This window comes from Scardinius erythrophthalmus (assembly GCF_964197995.2).
Source record: "Scardinius erythrophthalmus genome assembly, contig: HAP1_SCAFFOLD_566, whole genome shotgun sequence".
In the NCBI taxonomy this organism is placed as follows: domain Eukaryota; kingdom Metazoa; phylum Chordata; class Actinopteri; order Cypriniformes; family Leuciscidae; genus Scardinius; species Scardinius erythrophthalmus.
The window spans coordinates 13,556-29,955 of record NW_028296053.1 but is presented as its reverse complement, the minus strand read 5'-3'; the positions used below and the strand labels follow the sequence as shown (position 1 = coordinate 29,955).

Genomic DNA, 16,400 nt, shown 5'->3' with positions numbered 1-16,400 from the left:
ATATAAAGGGCTGTGGATCTGCATAAAATTACTTCGTCTTGCTGAAGTGTAGCACGGTTTCTAAACGATGTCGTCACTGCTACCGGTGTCTGTTAGGCCTCGTTCAGATTTTCAGTCCATCACACTAGCACTAATACTTTAATTGGCATCATAAGCAGAATAACTGGAATTTAAAACTGTAAAGAAACAAATAATCTGTAAACTGTTGGATAGATATACACTAGGATGTGTATTTTTCATACTTTTCAATGCGCACTGTGACTCCATGGGCACATTGCAAACAGCAATATAACTTAAATTGTTTTTCTTTAATGTATTTCATAAGTATACATGTAGTAATTTGTATTTTATTATTAACATGTGAAGATTTTATAAAATTACTGTCAGATTTATTCAAGAATTGCTGAATTGACCTTTCGCAGGGAGCTTGATTGACAGGTGATCTGACCAATCATACTTCGCCATCCGCCATTTTGTCTGACAAAGCAGTCAGGAGAGTTAGCAGCTAGTAGATTAACATAGGAGGATTTGAACTTGTAAAACGGAGTGTACTGACGCCTTTCCGTGGTTAAAACAACATTCATTATGTTTGTTCATGTTTATTTGAGGCTATAAATTAACTAGAAAGAAGAGATGATCGGTTCACGAGCAGCTTAACTGATGCTCTATACAGCGATCTGTCACGACACATTAAAGAGCCACAAAACGGTATTTATTGTTTAAATTTCTTTAAAAAGTGACCAAATTTGAAAGGTGAGACTTTGTTTAATATGTTTAATATCAAACGTAACTGAAAAGTAACCTGGTCTGTCCTGTCTGTCAGCGTGCCGCGATGTATTTTTCACTGCGTGAGAACATGGTGTGGCGTGAGAACGGCGTAAGTTAGCTTGTCGGACAGTAACTAAGGGGGGCGGGTCTTTGCAAACGGTCAATAATACACTCACCTAGTTTAATATGTTTTTGTCATATCTTATGATTATATAATTTTATTATTGTTTTTATTCATGACTAATTGTTTGTATTTCTCTCTTTTCAGTAACATTTGCTGTACATGTGGACTTGCAAGGCCTGTTCAGTAGTTGTAACAAGTAGGTTGAAACTATTGCAGCATTATAGGCTGAAACATAGACATTTTGGACGTAATAGTTGTTTTCCATGTGTATATTTAAACTGCCCATGCTCGTTTAGAACGTGGAATGCTCTTAAGATTCATTTGAATAGATTCCATGTGACTCAAACTAGGCAGAGACAGTCTAAAAATAGCATATTTAATTGCCATATATGTAATTGTGGAGACCTGTACTCCGAGAAAGATTATTGGGCTCATATTAATGCACATTTGAAAAAAAATGAATTGATAACGTGCATGTTTTTACATTGTAACTTTAAAACAAACATCTGTGGTACGTTTAAATCTCATAAAAACAGAAAACATAATTCTTTTTCACTTAAAGATTTTAAACCTGGGATAGTAACTACTACCACAGTAGTTTCACAGGAATCAGATGTTGAAGAGGATGATGAGGTAGAGGCATGTCATGATATAGATTCTGCTTCTGATGTCTGTTCCACAAAGGACCTACCAAATATAATCAAACACAATTTTGCAGCAGCGTTGTTAAAGCTTGAACATTTGTCCCATGTACCAAGTTCACAAATTGATGAATTTTTACAAGAGCTTTACAATCTAAATAGCACTTTATCAATTCCTCTTAATACGGATGTTCTTTGTGATGCTTTTCAGAAGCATAATCTTCAAGTTGAGAAATCTGTCCTGAGTGAAATAGCTACTACACTGTGCACAGTTAACCCTATTCACAAAGCTATACAAAAAGGTGGCTCCCTTAGTTCTGCTTATCAGCGTAGGCAGTATTATAAGGCTAACTTTAATGTAGTTGATCCAGTTGAGTATATCCTAGATGCTAAAAACAAAAAGACTTTTCAGTACATTCCTATTCTTGATTCCCTACAAGTTCTGTTAAATAGGAAAGATATTTTAGACAACATATCACAGGATCTGAAAACACAAGAAACTGAGGCGGAAGGTCTATATCGGTCTTTTAGAGATGGTCTTCATTTTAAGCAAAATAGCTTCTTGTCAGGACAGGACTTAAGACTGTTTGTGGGTTTATATATTGATGATTTTGAGCTCTGCAACCCCCTGGGGACATCCCGCAAAAAACACAAGCTTTGTGCAGTCTATTGGGTGCTGAGTAACCTACCTCCTGGGTCCAATTCATCATTGTCCTCCATATACTTGGCCCTACTATGTAAAACTGATGATGTCAAAACATATGGCTATAACACAGTGTTAGAACCACTCCTAAAAGACCTCAAATCCTTGGAAGAAAATGGAATTTTTATACCACAGCTAGGTAAATCACTGAAGGGTACAGTTATCCTTGTTGCTGCAGACAATTTAGGAGCTCATGCTTTAGCAGGCTTTAATGAAAGTTTTTCAGGGCATTATATTTGTCGATTTTGTACTGCAAGCAAACTAGACATTCAGTCAAAAGAGGTAAGAACAGGTGCTTTCAGCCTCAGAACAAAAGATCTCCACATTGCTCACGTGAGGTCAGCTGAAGATAATAGTACTAGTTGTTTTGGAGTGAAAAAAGCTTGCCCTCTAACTAAAGCTCTTTCACATTTTGATGTTCTAACTGGATACCCTCCAGACATTGCCCATGATATTTTTGAGGGTATTGTACCTGTTGAGCTTGCAAAGTGTCTCACATTGATAATATCAAAGAAGTACATTACTTTAAATGAAATCAACAAATTAATTTTAGATTTCCCATACAAGTGGACTGATAAGACTAATAAGCCACATGTTTTGCCTCAACATCTCTCAAGCAGAAAAACAATAGGAGGTAATGCTCATGAGAACTGGAGCTTGTTACGTTTGCTTCCATTTATAATTGGTCCTCAGATTCCTGAACATGAGCCTGCATGGCAGATTCTCTTGGAATTGAAAGATATTGTAGAACTCGTTGTTGCCCCAGTTCACAATGACGAGTCCATTGCATACCTAGAATGTAAAATATCGGAGCACAGACAAAGATATAAAGAGTTATTTTCTGAAGAGAGATTGCTGCCCAAACACCACTACTTGGAGCATTACCCGCAAATAATCAGGCTGTTTGGTCCTCTTGTGGGATATTGGACAATCAGGTTTGAAGCAAAGCACAGCTTCTTTAAACGAGTCATTAGACATACCAGTTGTTTTAAAAATGTCCCACTCTCCCTGGCTACAAAACATCAGCTAATGATTGGGTACCAGCTGACATTGCCAAGTCTTGATAAGTCAGAGCTAGATGTGTCAAGCGCATCTGCAGTCCCAGTGCATATTTTGAAGGACGAAATAGCTCAGGTTGTAAGGCACAGATATCCTCATCTTTCTGAAATCCATATCACAAAAAACGTTTGGAGCAAGGGTATCAACTACAGGACAGGAATGATTGTAGTTCATGGATCTGAAGGCGGATTACCTGAATTTGGTCAAATTGAACAAATTTGTGTTTTGCATCAGAAGTTGTTCTTCATTTTAAAAGAGCTGTGTGGGTGGTATCGAGAACATTACAGAGCTTACGAGCTAAGTCAGTCCCCTACGCAAGCACTTAGTCTTGTAGAAGTCAGTGAATTAACTGATGAATACCCCTTGGCTGACTATTTGGTTGGACGTGTGCAGATGGTAACACTGAAGAGATTTGTCTGTGGTAAAGGTAAGAAATCGAAACCTAAAAATATATTTAAAAACTAAATAAATCTATATATATATTTATATATTGTGAGACAATGGATGATAAATAGGGATATGAATTTCTGCCAAAAATGCCATTCGAAAATCAAGGAGCAAAAGAATATCGTTCGGGGAAAAAAGCACATTCTCACAGTGACAGAAAGTGAGGCAATTTCATCAATTTGTCATCAAACTGTTAATTGAACATGTTCTTGTCGTTTTTTTTTTTTTAGATAGTTTCTAATTCATATTAATTGGAAGAAGAAAAAACTAAGCACGACAGTCCATTTCTGCATTGCCAAACCAGATGCTCGTTAGACTAAAAAATAAGATAAATGCGGTAGGAATCAGGATACATTTTGAGTTTATGCAAACCTGCCTTGTTACCGGCAATAGCCTACTTTTTAAACAAATTAGTTTCAGTTAACCCCCTGGGGTCGGCGCGATAGGCTCGTTTTTTTCCGTATGAGTGCAAAAAAAAAAATAGCCTAACGGCCGGTTCACACCGACTGCAACTACATCACTACAGCAGCAAACGCGACTCCTGCTCGCGCTCTGAATGCACTCATTGATTAACATGCACGCTGAAAAAAATACGTGCTGCTCACGTGCCAAACGCAGATGTAACCTGTACTAACTAAAACTAATTGCTTGTATAGAACAAGCAGTGCTGATACTGGTGAAATAGTCAGATTCAAGGATCGGAACTGTTAGACAAACAAAAGCCCAACAAGCTTATTGTCAGGTTTATGTTCTGTCATGTGGACCCTTGTTTTATGATTCTGTTTCCTTTAGTTCCTATATATAAAAAATGTTGAAAAGAATATTGTGGCCAAACTTGTTTCACCATCAACATGATTTTTTTTGGTTTGCCCACAATTATTTTATGTGTTCACCATTTGTTTGTTTTTCTCTTTATACAGACAAAGACATTGGACAATGACGACATCTGTACTAAGAGTAATTTTAGGCAAGGACAGCTGCCAGAGAGTTGTTTTTCCAACTGGCTTGCCTGAGACATTGACTGAACTGGAGGATGTGGTAAGGAGTCAGTGTAAACTTCAAAGTGCCTTTCGCCTGCAGTTCATGGACACACTTTTTGAGGACCAGTTTATGAACTTAACTTCAGTTAATGAAATAAAAAACAAAGACACAATCAAGATAATACACTTGACTGACTCCCTCACACCTCTGTCTGGCACAATGAACACTTCAAATTCTGCTCCAGGACATGCTGAACTTCCCTCATCCTGTTCTTCCGATACTTCTGCTCCAGGACATTCTGAACTTCCCTCATCCTGTTCTTCCACTACTATCATCCTCTCCTCTCCAGAGTCCACCACACGATCATCTTGGCCTGATACATTTAGCATTCCACATTTCTCCTATGATGCAGAATATAAACTTGAACAGGCCAATGGTGTCTTTAGAGAAAAAGGAACACTACTTATCCCTGATATTAAACTCAAGTCTGACATACTCGAGGGGTTGATCCAAAAAATTGTTCAATACAAACTCTATGTCACAGACAGGGAGTTTGAACAAGTCGCAGATGCACTCACGAAGAGGCATCCATGTTTAGCAGAGAGGGGCTCAGACACTGGCTATGGAGGCTGGAAAGTGAGTCTAAAATACAAACTTTCAAACTATCGCACACATCTCAGAAAAATTGGTTGTCCTGAAGTTACTGTAAATGAGTTAAAAAACAAGCCAGATGGAAAACAAAGTCCTGCCTACAATGTCAAGAAACCCAGGAGAGGTGAAGTGGACTACTGCCCGTCCTACCCCATTGGAGAGAATGACCAAACGCTAGAGACTGCCAGAGTAGAGCTCCTTTCTGATGTTAAAACAAGAAACAACAGAGAGACTATTAAGACTAAAATGCAGCGAACATTTGCACTAAGAAGACGTGAAGTTCTTCGTTGTGCTCCTATGATCAGCGACTTCCTAACAAGATGGCCAGCTCTCTTTGATGTGACTGAGGTTTGTGACGGGGGTTTACTAGGGCTGGGTATCGATTCAGATTTTACAATTCGATTTGATTTCGATTCGCAAGCTATCAGTTCGATTCGATTTTGATTCACACAGGACATTCACGTCATATAATTGCATAGGCTTGACATCGCGATTGCGATATGATTAAAGTACCCATGAAATCAAAATTGACCCTATTTACTTTGTTAGCGCATATTACTAGTCTTGTGGTGAACAATTAATCCGTGCAAGAAAATATTTTAAAAAAAAATTTTTTACCATGGTAATCTTTAATCAAAATCTGAAAATGCCCCTCCCCTCTGCATTGGAGGACCTTCTCTGATGACGTAGGTTTGAGGAATTGGTTTGGGCAACGCTTAACCACTCCCCTCAAACCGTTAACAGAGGCTTTAGTCTGCTATGAGCAGACATGGAGAGGAGGAGCGCTTAGAGTAAAACCCTGCCCTCTGTTCAATATTCCTTTTCACTGGGAAATACGTCATAACACTGGAGAAAAGTCGTTTGCAACTTCCGGTTCACGGGGACTTTAAATGTGCAGCACTAGTTGAGGTTATTGTATGATTAAGATAAAACAAACAAAATCTCACAGCATTAGCTATAAAATGGAGTTTGCAAGCCTATGAACAGTGGAGGAAAACTAATACTGGCTTTTGGGTAATAGATAAATAAATGTGGAAAAAATTTTATTTGTGGCGTTTGAGAATCGATTTTGAATCGACCACATTTAAAAAAAATGATTAATCGAAAAATCTATTTTTTTGCCCAGCCCTAGTGTTTACTACTTGGTGAATATTTATTGTAATGAGGCATAGCTTATTGTTGAAAGTGCTTTCATGTTAATTTTCTACTTTCAGGTGAATACAGAGTTTAAAAGAATCACGACCATTCCTCTACAGTCAAAATTTCTATCTCAGCTTGACCTTCACTATGCAAATTTCCTGAAGGTTTTTGAAAGGCGTCCAGGACAGCAAGGCAGAATGCTGAAAGAAATGATGTCAGCTGTAATCCAAGTAAGAACAACAGATAGTTAAAGGTGTTTTTTTCGTGTGCTGGGTTCGCAATGTTTTTGTCTACTATAGTCACTGTGTCTGATTATGATTTTGACTATGAATTCTTGTCATGTAGTAGACATGAAACATGTCAAGTCTACACGTTGCAGTGACGGTTGTTGTGCACTGACACTATTTGAGATGAAACAATTGATTCTTGAATCCTGACACTCATTGTAGTTTACAGATCAATGCAACACCCTATGTCAAACAGATCAGGCTGATATCAAATGTTAGAGATGAGGCAGAAATATTTCATTAAAATTTTCTATAAAATTCTTAGTGAATGAGACCCATTTAGCTTTATTTGTTAGTGTTGAGTAGTGTCTATAGCTGACCTTTTTCCATTTCTGCTCTGACTTCTTTTTAAGGATGACATTGATGCATCACGAGAACTTGCCATCAGAGGACTCTGCATCTATCTTAATGAGGACCCTAAAGATCTTATGCAGGAGTATGTGGTAAGTGGTTATAGCTGCATAGACTGAACTTGTTTGTTCTAGTTTTAACGTCGCAGTCGTCCTCAACCCCCCCACCCCGTACGCAAAAAATAATTTCTAGGTTGGCAGGTATGCTATGAACAGTGGAGGAAAACTAATTCTGGCTTTTGGGTAATTGATAAATATGGAAAAAAATCGATTTGTGGCGTTTGAGAATCGATTTTGAATCGACCACATATTAAAAAACGATTAGCCCTACTAGACAAGTAATTGGCAATGTCACTTTGTAAAGAAAGACTACACGCCCACCCGTATACGCATTCAAACGTGCATGCCTATAGATTAAACATGTAATATGTGTATGCCGTACAGCCAAAACAATCTATGTTGCATTCATTTCCTGTTATCACTGTAAAACTGTTTTGAAACCATCTGTATAGGCTATGTGCACAAGAGTAGTGACGAACTTCCGCAATTGTCAAAAGTCGGCATATCAGTTTCTGGTTTACAACTGTCTTCATCCGCATCAACTATAAACAAACAAGATGAGTGCTGCTGTTGTACAAGAAAAAGTTTCTAAGAACTGTAGGTGGATCTAATGCCCGTTTCACACATACTCCGTTTGCAGTGTGTGTGCGGTGCAGGAGCAGCACGCAAGTGCTTTCACACATGCTGCGTTTGCAGTGAATAACTGATACGCGGCTGTAGTAGCCTACACAAACACATACTTACTATTTATTTTATTTAAAATCCAGAAGTTATGCTGCAACTTTTATTTATAAAAAAAAAGTTTTGTCAGCATTGCGATTCTCTTTGTACACATTAGGGGTTGCACGACTACTGATTTCTGCTAGGCGATTTCTTATCAAAACAATACTCGAGTTACTCGACTACTCGTGGTTCATGCTACTGTAAATAAAAAGACATGAAATAGCTAGATCTTATCAATAAACATTTATTAATTCATAGCCTAATGCAACAATTACATAAGTAAACTCTCAAAACATTATAATTATGACATTTCATTTTTAAATTTTCATGTAACAGTCTAAAGCCAAATAAATAGCCGTTCTTGTCTTTCATTTCAGACGTCTGCTTCTAGGGGCCGTTCACAAATCGCGTCTTTTTCGCGCTCAAGGTCGTTATTTCAAATGTAGGCGCGCGGTGAGTGCGCTCATAATGGAAGCAACGTGGTGCGCTTTTTTTTCCAGGCGGGTTTTTCCTTCTCATCTCAAGAAATATATTTAGTAGTAAAGCTAATGCAAGGGCTAGAAATCAATTAATCTTTTGCTGATACTTATTCGTCGTCATCATGGAGAGCGCAGTTCATGGTTGCATAGCAATGACAGACGCCATGGGAGCGGAGCGCAAGCGCTTGTAGGAGACAGCGGCACGGCCACGTTTTTAGACGCAATATGTGAACGGCCTCTTGAAGAGTGGGCCAATTACAATATTTTTGTCATCCTTGATGAAATACTTCCACAAATTTGACGTGTGGTGTCTGTTGGTGACGTTCACCATTTTTAATTAATTTATGGTTAATGGACGCTCGAGTAGTCGATTGTTTCCTACAGTTCAAAATGGCGAAATTCGACAAAAGTATATTCGTTTGCCTTATTATTTTTGTCATTCGTTTCACATTTATGACCTAAAAAAGCTGTCATATATGAAATGTTTAGTTAGCTAACGTTACTTACATCTTATCTCGCAATTGACCGTAACCTGAATCGTCAGTTGATCGCTCTGCTCAAATTCACGCTCAGCACAGCAGCTTCTTTGAACATAAAGCCCGCCTACTTTGATTTGATTGGTCATATCAAAATATTCTGACATTGATGAGCAATGACAGACCAATGAGACTCAGATGAACACACACACACAAACAAACACACACCCTCTGTTTCTGAAGTGCTCTCTGCGTGCTCAGCGCCGCTGCGGATTGAAGACCGCGCTGAATCTGATTACAAGACTGAAGCGCGAACATTATTTCATATAGAGCTGGTAAGTCCCGCCCCTTCCGTAAAACACCGCTGGACCTCAAAGTTGAAAAACCGTCAATGCAAGTGAATGGGAGAAAATAATTATTTTCTGATCCCGTTTGAATTGTGCCATGAATTGAACATATGTTGTCTGTGAATTTTTTATATAACATTTCATGTTACGAGTTTGACAGTATGTGGTATGATTCTTCGGCTAGCAGTTGTGGAAAAGACATAACGAGAAAGACTACATGTCGCATATGTGACGTCACCCCATAAAGTTGACTTACCCGTGGTTTTCACCAACCTCAACGATTTTGTTCTCTCCCTGAAAGAAGGCGATGAAGTGCATCAAAGACACAGCCATGTTTAGCAGGATCCGTGAGCTAGTGTCCGTGTGCTAGTGGTGTTGACGTTTCAAACGCGTTGAAAGCAGCGAGAGTTGTAGTCCACAAAGTGCTCTCACACAAAGTCTAACCGTATCAAACTTCTACCCGCTAAATTATAGCATTCTTTACACGGAAAGTTATATAAAAAATTCACAGACAACATATGTTCAATTCATGGCACAATTCAAACGGGATCAGAAAATAATTATTTTCTCCCATTCACTTGCATTGACAATTTTTCAACCTAGAGGTCCAGCGGGGTTAGCGGAAGGGGCGGGACTTACCAGCTCTATAGCCCTTCGGGCAGGCCGTCTATGCATTTTGGTAGCCCGACTGGAAAAAACACAATAGCTATCGATCCTCGTCGGACTACTTTCTTGTCAACAAGTGGATTCAGAGCCATCGCATTACCAATGTTGTGATATTACTGATCATGTGAAGATTTTGCAGCGGCGCTGAAAATCCAGCGGCGGCGCTGCGCCGCTGCTTAATACATTGTAGGGGAAACACTGCCGCATACACGTTTAAACCAAGCGGCAAACTCCCCGTCTCTTTCTTGAAACCAACACGGAAGTGAGTTAAAGATGAACTGAACTGAAATAATCAACGTTGATAACGTTTGTTTATGACAATTAAAAGTAAATTATAAAAAAAATTGAATTAAAAATATCAATATAGCTCTTTTTTTTTTTTAAGCAACACAAAAATTGCGTTTGTTAGTATAAGAACGCTGGCAATTCCGATGACGTCACCGGCATGGTAGAACCTGCGAAGGTATATAGGCAGCTATAGCTGCAGGTCCTATACACAGACGAAAATAAGTAATTTTAATGGCATGGGTATCTGACTACCACCACACGCCCGGCCCAACACATTAACTGTAATTATGAACCCAAGCCCGATTTAAACCTGACCATTTTTTAATACGTGGGCCGTTATAACCAGGGGCGGCGCCAGATAATTTTTTTAACGCAGGTGCTGAGGGGGTGCTAGATATACAAATAGTATTAATAAATGAGCAAACATAGGACACTTACTATTTAATAATCAATTATTTTAATTATCACAATTAAAGTATTCATTTTATTCAATTGAACAAGCAACATTCAGCATAGATATATTCTTATAGATGTATTATTTTTAATAATGATAATTAATAATTAGCCTAATTATTTCAACATATCTCGTTATTTCGTAATATGTAGCGTACATACTATCTGTGCTTGCAACAATTTACTTGAACTTCATAGGCAATATATCTATGGTTTAACGGTTTAACCCATTTGAGAGGCGGCCAAAATCAGAATTTAAAATGGACTGAATAAGTTCTCTACGAACTTGAACGACTTGAGCGATGCCGTGCTGACGGACCATGAAAGAGTGACTGACATGTATGCACATATATCACTGTCATAATCACTGTCATACACAAACACTCTCGAAGTAATACACAGTCTCACTTGTAGCCTTGTATTTTAACTATTATAATATTTCGAAGGGCAAAAACAGGAACTTTTAATTGGCTTTACCCACTTTAGGCTTCAAAAATGCTCTTCAGAAACCTACGGGTGACGTCACGGACACTACGTCCATATTTTTTTACAGTCTATGGTTTAAACACAATTTAAACAACGTAGGGCTATTATTCCATGCATTACTTACATTAAGTTTCTCAAGCAAGTGGTCAAATATTTAACTTAAAATTGACAAAAACAGCCTTTTCTTTTGCATTTAAATTTTAATAAAATAAATCTTGCATGTCACAAAGAATGTTTTTCCACCTCCACGAATAAGACGAGTGTTGTTCATTATGTCGCCTTGTTAAAGCAAATTGTAGTTTTACTTGCTTTACCCAGGTCTTCTAAAAGTAAAAAGATGACTGAAAAATAGTAGTATATAATTAAATGCATTTTTGGTAAGATAACTACATTTTATTTAATTAAACGCATTTATGGTGAAATTACCACATTTTCAGGTCAATCTTTGTTCATTTTGACCACGAAACTTGCACTGTCACTTTAATTCAGCATTTCCAGCACAGCAAAAATAGACTCGGTGCGGAAACGATCACTGCACTGCTGTATACTGTATTTGCCTGTATGCACCTTGAGTGGATCAACGGACTGCAACCGCGTGCAGTGTGATCTAACCTGATAACATGGGTACGTAAGGAGCACTACTGTGTGCCACTTTGCTCTGCTTCAAGTCGCTAACAGCCATTTGAGCTTCAATTTCGCTGCACAAAATAGACATTTTGGGTGACGCGCAAGTAAACCGGAAACAGATATGCCGACTTCTGGCGACAGCGAAAGTTCATCACTACCCTTGTGCACAGAGGCTATTAGATTAGTGTTTATGTACTGCAAATTATTAAAAATGCACTTGCCCAGTAAAAACTCTAAAAGCCTTATGGCTTTATCCCTTATGGTTCGTGTTAGTGTTTTAATTATATACCCATCTAATCTTTTAATACTTTCTTCAGGACATGGATGAGGATCTGTTTCACAGTGCCATTGAGAAGACCACCATGGGGATCTTCGTGATAAAGCACATTGCTGAGAATGAACCCCGAGATGTGGGAATTGTCCTTGAGGGTGTCATTGTGCTTCAGGACCTTGAGAATGTGGCTTTTGCAACTACAATGTTGTTTGGTCTAATTTATTCTCTTAACCTGAAGTACCCCACAACGTTGCGCTACACTTTTGAGATTTTGCAAAAAATCATCATGGAGTTGGATGGGGGTGAGCTCTCTATCAAGGCCCAAAACTTCAAATCCAAACTTCACCTGTGAGATGTACTGCTTTTTCACAGGATGCATGAACTAACAGTTCTGAGTACTGCCTTTCTTAGGCACTTACAGTTTTGAGGTTTCTACACATTCAGCACAAGTTCTACACATTCAAGTTGTGCAGAGGAGTCAGAGGACAGTTTTTTTTTTTTTTTCTGGAAATCAAATTATTTGTGCTTCAATGTTCTATTTGTTTATAAAGACAGTTTCATGAATGCAGGTATGAGATATAACTCATGTTCATGATCTTGTTAAAACATTTCTTATGAAGAGTTCACTTCGATCTAAAATGGGCATGCATGCATATTGTGTAGAAAAGGAAGGGTTTTTTTCTTCTTTTTTTACACACTAGTTTAAGTCATTTTGATATTTAATCACCAAAGAGATTCTAAAAAGATGTCATTTCATAGTCATTTCAAGATGTCAAAATTTTGTTCAGTTCTGGACTGACCGTTTTGATGTTTACATTACACAAGGTCTGCACATTAAATGTGTTGAAGAGAGTCTGAGAGAACAAAGTTCTCTTTGAATTGTGCAAAATTTAGTTTTCACAGAAATTTGAGATGTTATATTCTTATATATCTATGATATGAATCTGATGGTCTTTGTAAATGAGATTATATGTCTAGCTAGAAAATAGAGACTGCATCCATCAGATTCAGTACTTGTACTTTTTACTTGCATAATTTTTAAGTGGAGTCAGGACAGTTTTTTTTTTTATTTCATGAAATCAAATTATTTGTGCTTCAATGTTCTATTTGTTTATAAAGACACAGTTTCATGAATGCAGGTATGAGATATAACTCATGATCTTGTTAAAACATTTCTTATGAAGAGTTCACGTCTTCGATCTAAAATTGGCATGCATGCATATTGCGTAGAAAAGGAAGGTTTTTTTTTCTTCTTTTTTTACACACTAGTTTAAGTCATGTTGATATTTAATCACCAAAGAGATTCTAAAAAGATGTCATTTCATAGTCATTTCAAGACGTCAAATTTTGTTCAGTTCTGGACTGACCGTTTTGATGTTAACATTACACAAGGTCTGCACATTAAATGTGTTGAAGAGAGTCTGAGAGAACAAAGTTCTCTTTGAATTGTGCAAAATTCAGTTTTCACAGAAATATGAGATGTTATATTCTTATCTATGATGTGAATCTGATGGTCTTCGTAAATTAGATAAGTCTAGAAAATAGAGAATGTTACTGCATACATCAGATTCAGTACTTTTTGTACGTTTTAACATGCATAATTTTGTATTGAAATGAATGAATGTTCAATAAATGGTTTAAATTAATGCTTTTTTATTGTTTTGTACAAAAACACATTTAAGTAACCACATAAACCATTAAAAATGTAATAAAAAAATTATGTAAAGATAACTTGATTAGATTGTGTAGAATTAACATGATCCAGGCATCAATCTAAATTAAAAGAATAATGTTCTGCTAAAATGATTGAATTATGTTAGGTTAACTTAAACAGAGCATGTACACATTACTTAATTAAAATACAAGTGATTAACACAAAACTATTGTACAGAAACTATTTGAATGTGTAGGATACTGGGAACACAAACAAATTATGTGGAACCAGTGTCCATAATTCAATTGAGTAAATCCAATGGAATTTTTTTTTCAGTGCATATCAAGGGTGATCTAAAACCCATCCATTGTTGTATAATTTATTATTTTGGCCAGCATTAAGGGGATTCTCCTCTTAAGAGCTAATGTTTGTAGACTTCCTTTGTCTCTGAATAACTCTTCCATTCTTAGAACATCTGCCTACAGTTAAGAAAAATATTTACTTGATGAAGTTCCAGCCTGTCAGATGTAGAACTGGCAGACATCTCCAGCAGAGCGGCAAAATTACAGGACAGATGGAGCGAACAGATGTTTAGAAACATCCCTCACTTTCAGCCTCTTACATTATATGTGCAAATTAGTAAACAAAGATGTAAATAAATTATAAAGTACTACAAAATGCTAAACAATTTATGATTTATTTTATCAGTAATGTTGAATGTTATTTAATCAACATTTTTACTAAATTAGGGCTGCAACAACGAATCGATTAAATCGATTAATTTCATTATCGATTTATTGTGTCGCGCGACTATGGAGCGAATTATGTGCCATAATTAAACAAACAAATCCAGCATTTTGCAAACAAACTTGATCTTCGCAAAGGAAAACTTGACTCGCAAACAAACAGAAAGCAATGTGCAAGTACAAAGGTCAGTTTGAGTGAAAATGCAGTGGAGTAACAAATATGTATTGTGTTTTACAAATACAAATACAAATAAATGAGCCAAGATAATACTTCACAAATAAATACAAACCATCCTACAAATTGCATATAACGGTACCTTTGAACAAATACTAGCCTAAATCTAGTGCATACAACTGCATATCTGTCTGTTATGAATGTAAGACACTTGGCTTTTCATGAGATCTCTTGGCTCGATTTTCTCACAAATGTGTCCAGGCAGATTTTCTCTCAAATGCAGTTGAGCAACTTCCTCTTCTAAAACTAGGGGATTCATTTAGCGCTAGTCTCCCGGGAGAAGCACTAATATGAAACTTGCCTTTGCCTACAGCTGAGGAAAATGACTGGTGAACGGATGTGTTTCTGTCTTATTTGATCTATAATTCACTTTTTGAGGTTTTCTTTTGATAAATGTTTATTGCATATCTAGACAGAAATCCACATTAGCACCCAACTCTCTCTAGGATAGGGGAATCTAGCTGAAAGCTCTACCATCATATGTTGCTTTTTCTACATTTTTTCTACATCGGACGCATGCTAAATTAGTGATTATGCCTACACTGAACGAATCTATTTCTTTCGTTCTCCATAAATTACCCTCCTTTTAATTAAATGAAATGTTTTCATTAATTTATGTAGAATAAAAGAAATAGACTTGTTCAGTAAATGTAACGTTTTTACAAAAATTAAAAAAGCAACATATGATGGTAGAGCTTTCAGCTGATAGATTCCCCTATCCTAGAGAGAGTGAATTGCTAAGTGCTAATCTGTCTAGATATGTAATAAACATTTTGCAAAAGAAAACCTCAAAAAGGTTAATTATAGATAAATTAAGACAGAAACACATCAGTTCACCGGTCATTTTCCTCAGCTGTAGGCAAAGACAAGTTTCAAATCAGTGCCTCTCCGGGAGTCCGGGAGACTATAGCGCTAAATTAATAATCTAATTTAGCGCCATCTACTGTTTTAGAAGAGGTAGTTGCTCAACTGCATTTGTGAGAAAATCGAGCCGAGAGATCTCATAAAAAGCCAAGTGTCTCACAATCACAACAGACAGATATGCATTTGTATGCATTAGATTTAGTATTTGCTCAAATGTTATGCAATTTGTAGGGTGGTTTGTATTTATTTGTGAAGTAGCCTATTATCTTGGCTCATTTATTTATATTTGTAAAACACGTTACTCCACTGCATTTTCACTCAAACTGGCCTTTGTACTAGCACATTGCTTTCTGTTTGTTTGCGAGTCGAGTTTTCCTTTGCGAAGTAGATCGAGTTTGTTTACAAAATGGTGGATTTGTTTGTTTAACTATGGCACATAATTGCGCCAATCAATAAGTCGCTGAATTTTTTGAGTAAAAAAAAAAAAAGTTGAGCGCGGAGCGGAGCAGTAGGCTATGGAAGCTTAAAAAAAAAAAAACACAATTGCGACTTTTTATCTCACAATTGCGAGTTTACTTTATATCTCGCAATTCTGACTTTAAAACACGCAATTGCGACTTTATTTCACGCAATTCTGACTTTAGGCTATATCTCGCAATTCTGAGAAATAAAGTCAGAATTGCGAGATATAGCCTAAAGTCAGAATTGCGTGAAATAAAGTCGCAATTGCGTGTTTTAAAGTCAGAATTGCGAGATATAAAGTCAGAATTGCGTGAAATAAAGTCACAATTGCGTGTTATAAAATCAGAATTTGACTTTTTTTCTCGCAATTGCGACTTTATATCACGCAATTCTTACTTTATATCTCAGA

At 37.0% G+C, this 16,400-nt stretch overlaps 1 protein-coding gene across 1 annotated transcript; it reads left to right on the top strand.

Moving 5' to 3' along the window:
- Positions 1-1,009: 1,009 nt before the first annotated feature.
- LOC308686644 (uncharacterized protein) lies at positions 1,010-13,675 on the top strand. Its single transcript, XM_081395083.1, has 5 exons — positions 1,010-1,088; positions 4,663-5,722; positions 6,589-6,744; positions 7,155-7,244; positions 12,074-13,675. Exons 2-5 carry the CDS (start codon positions 4,679-4,681, stop codon positions 12,380-12,382), a joined length of 1,599 nt encoding a protein of 532 aa, XP_081251209.1. The 5' UTR covers positions 1,010-1,088; positions 4,663-4,678; the 3' UTR covers positions 12,383-13,675.
- Positions 13,676-16,400: the final 2,725 nt, after the last annotated feature.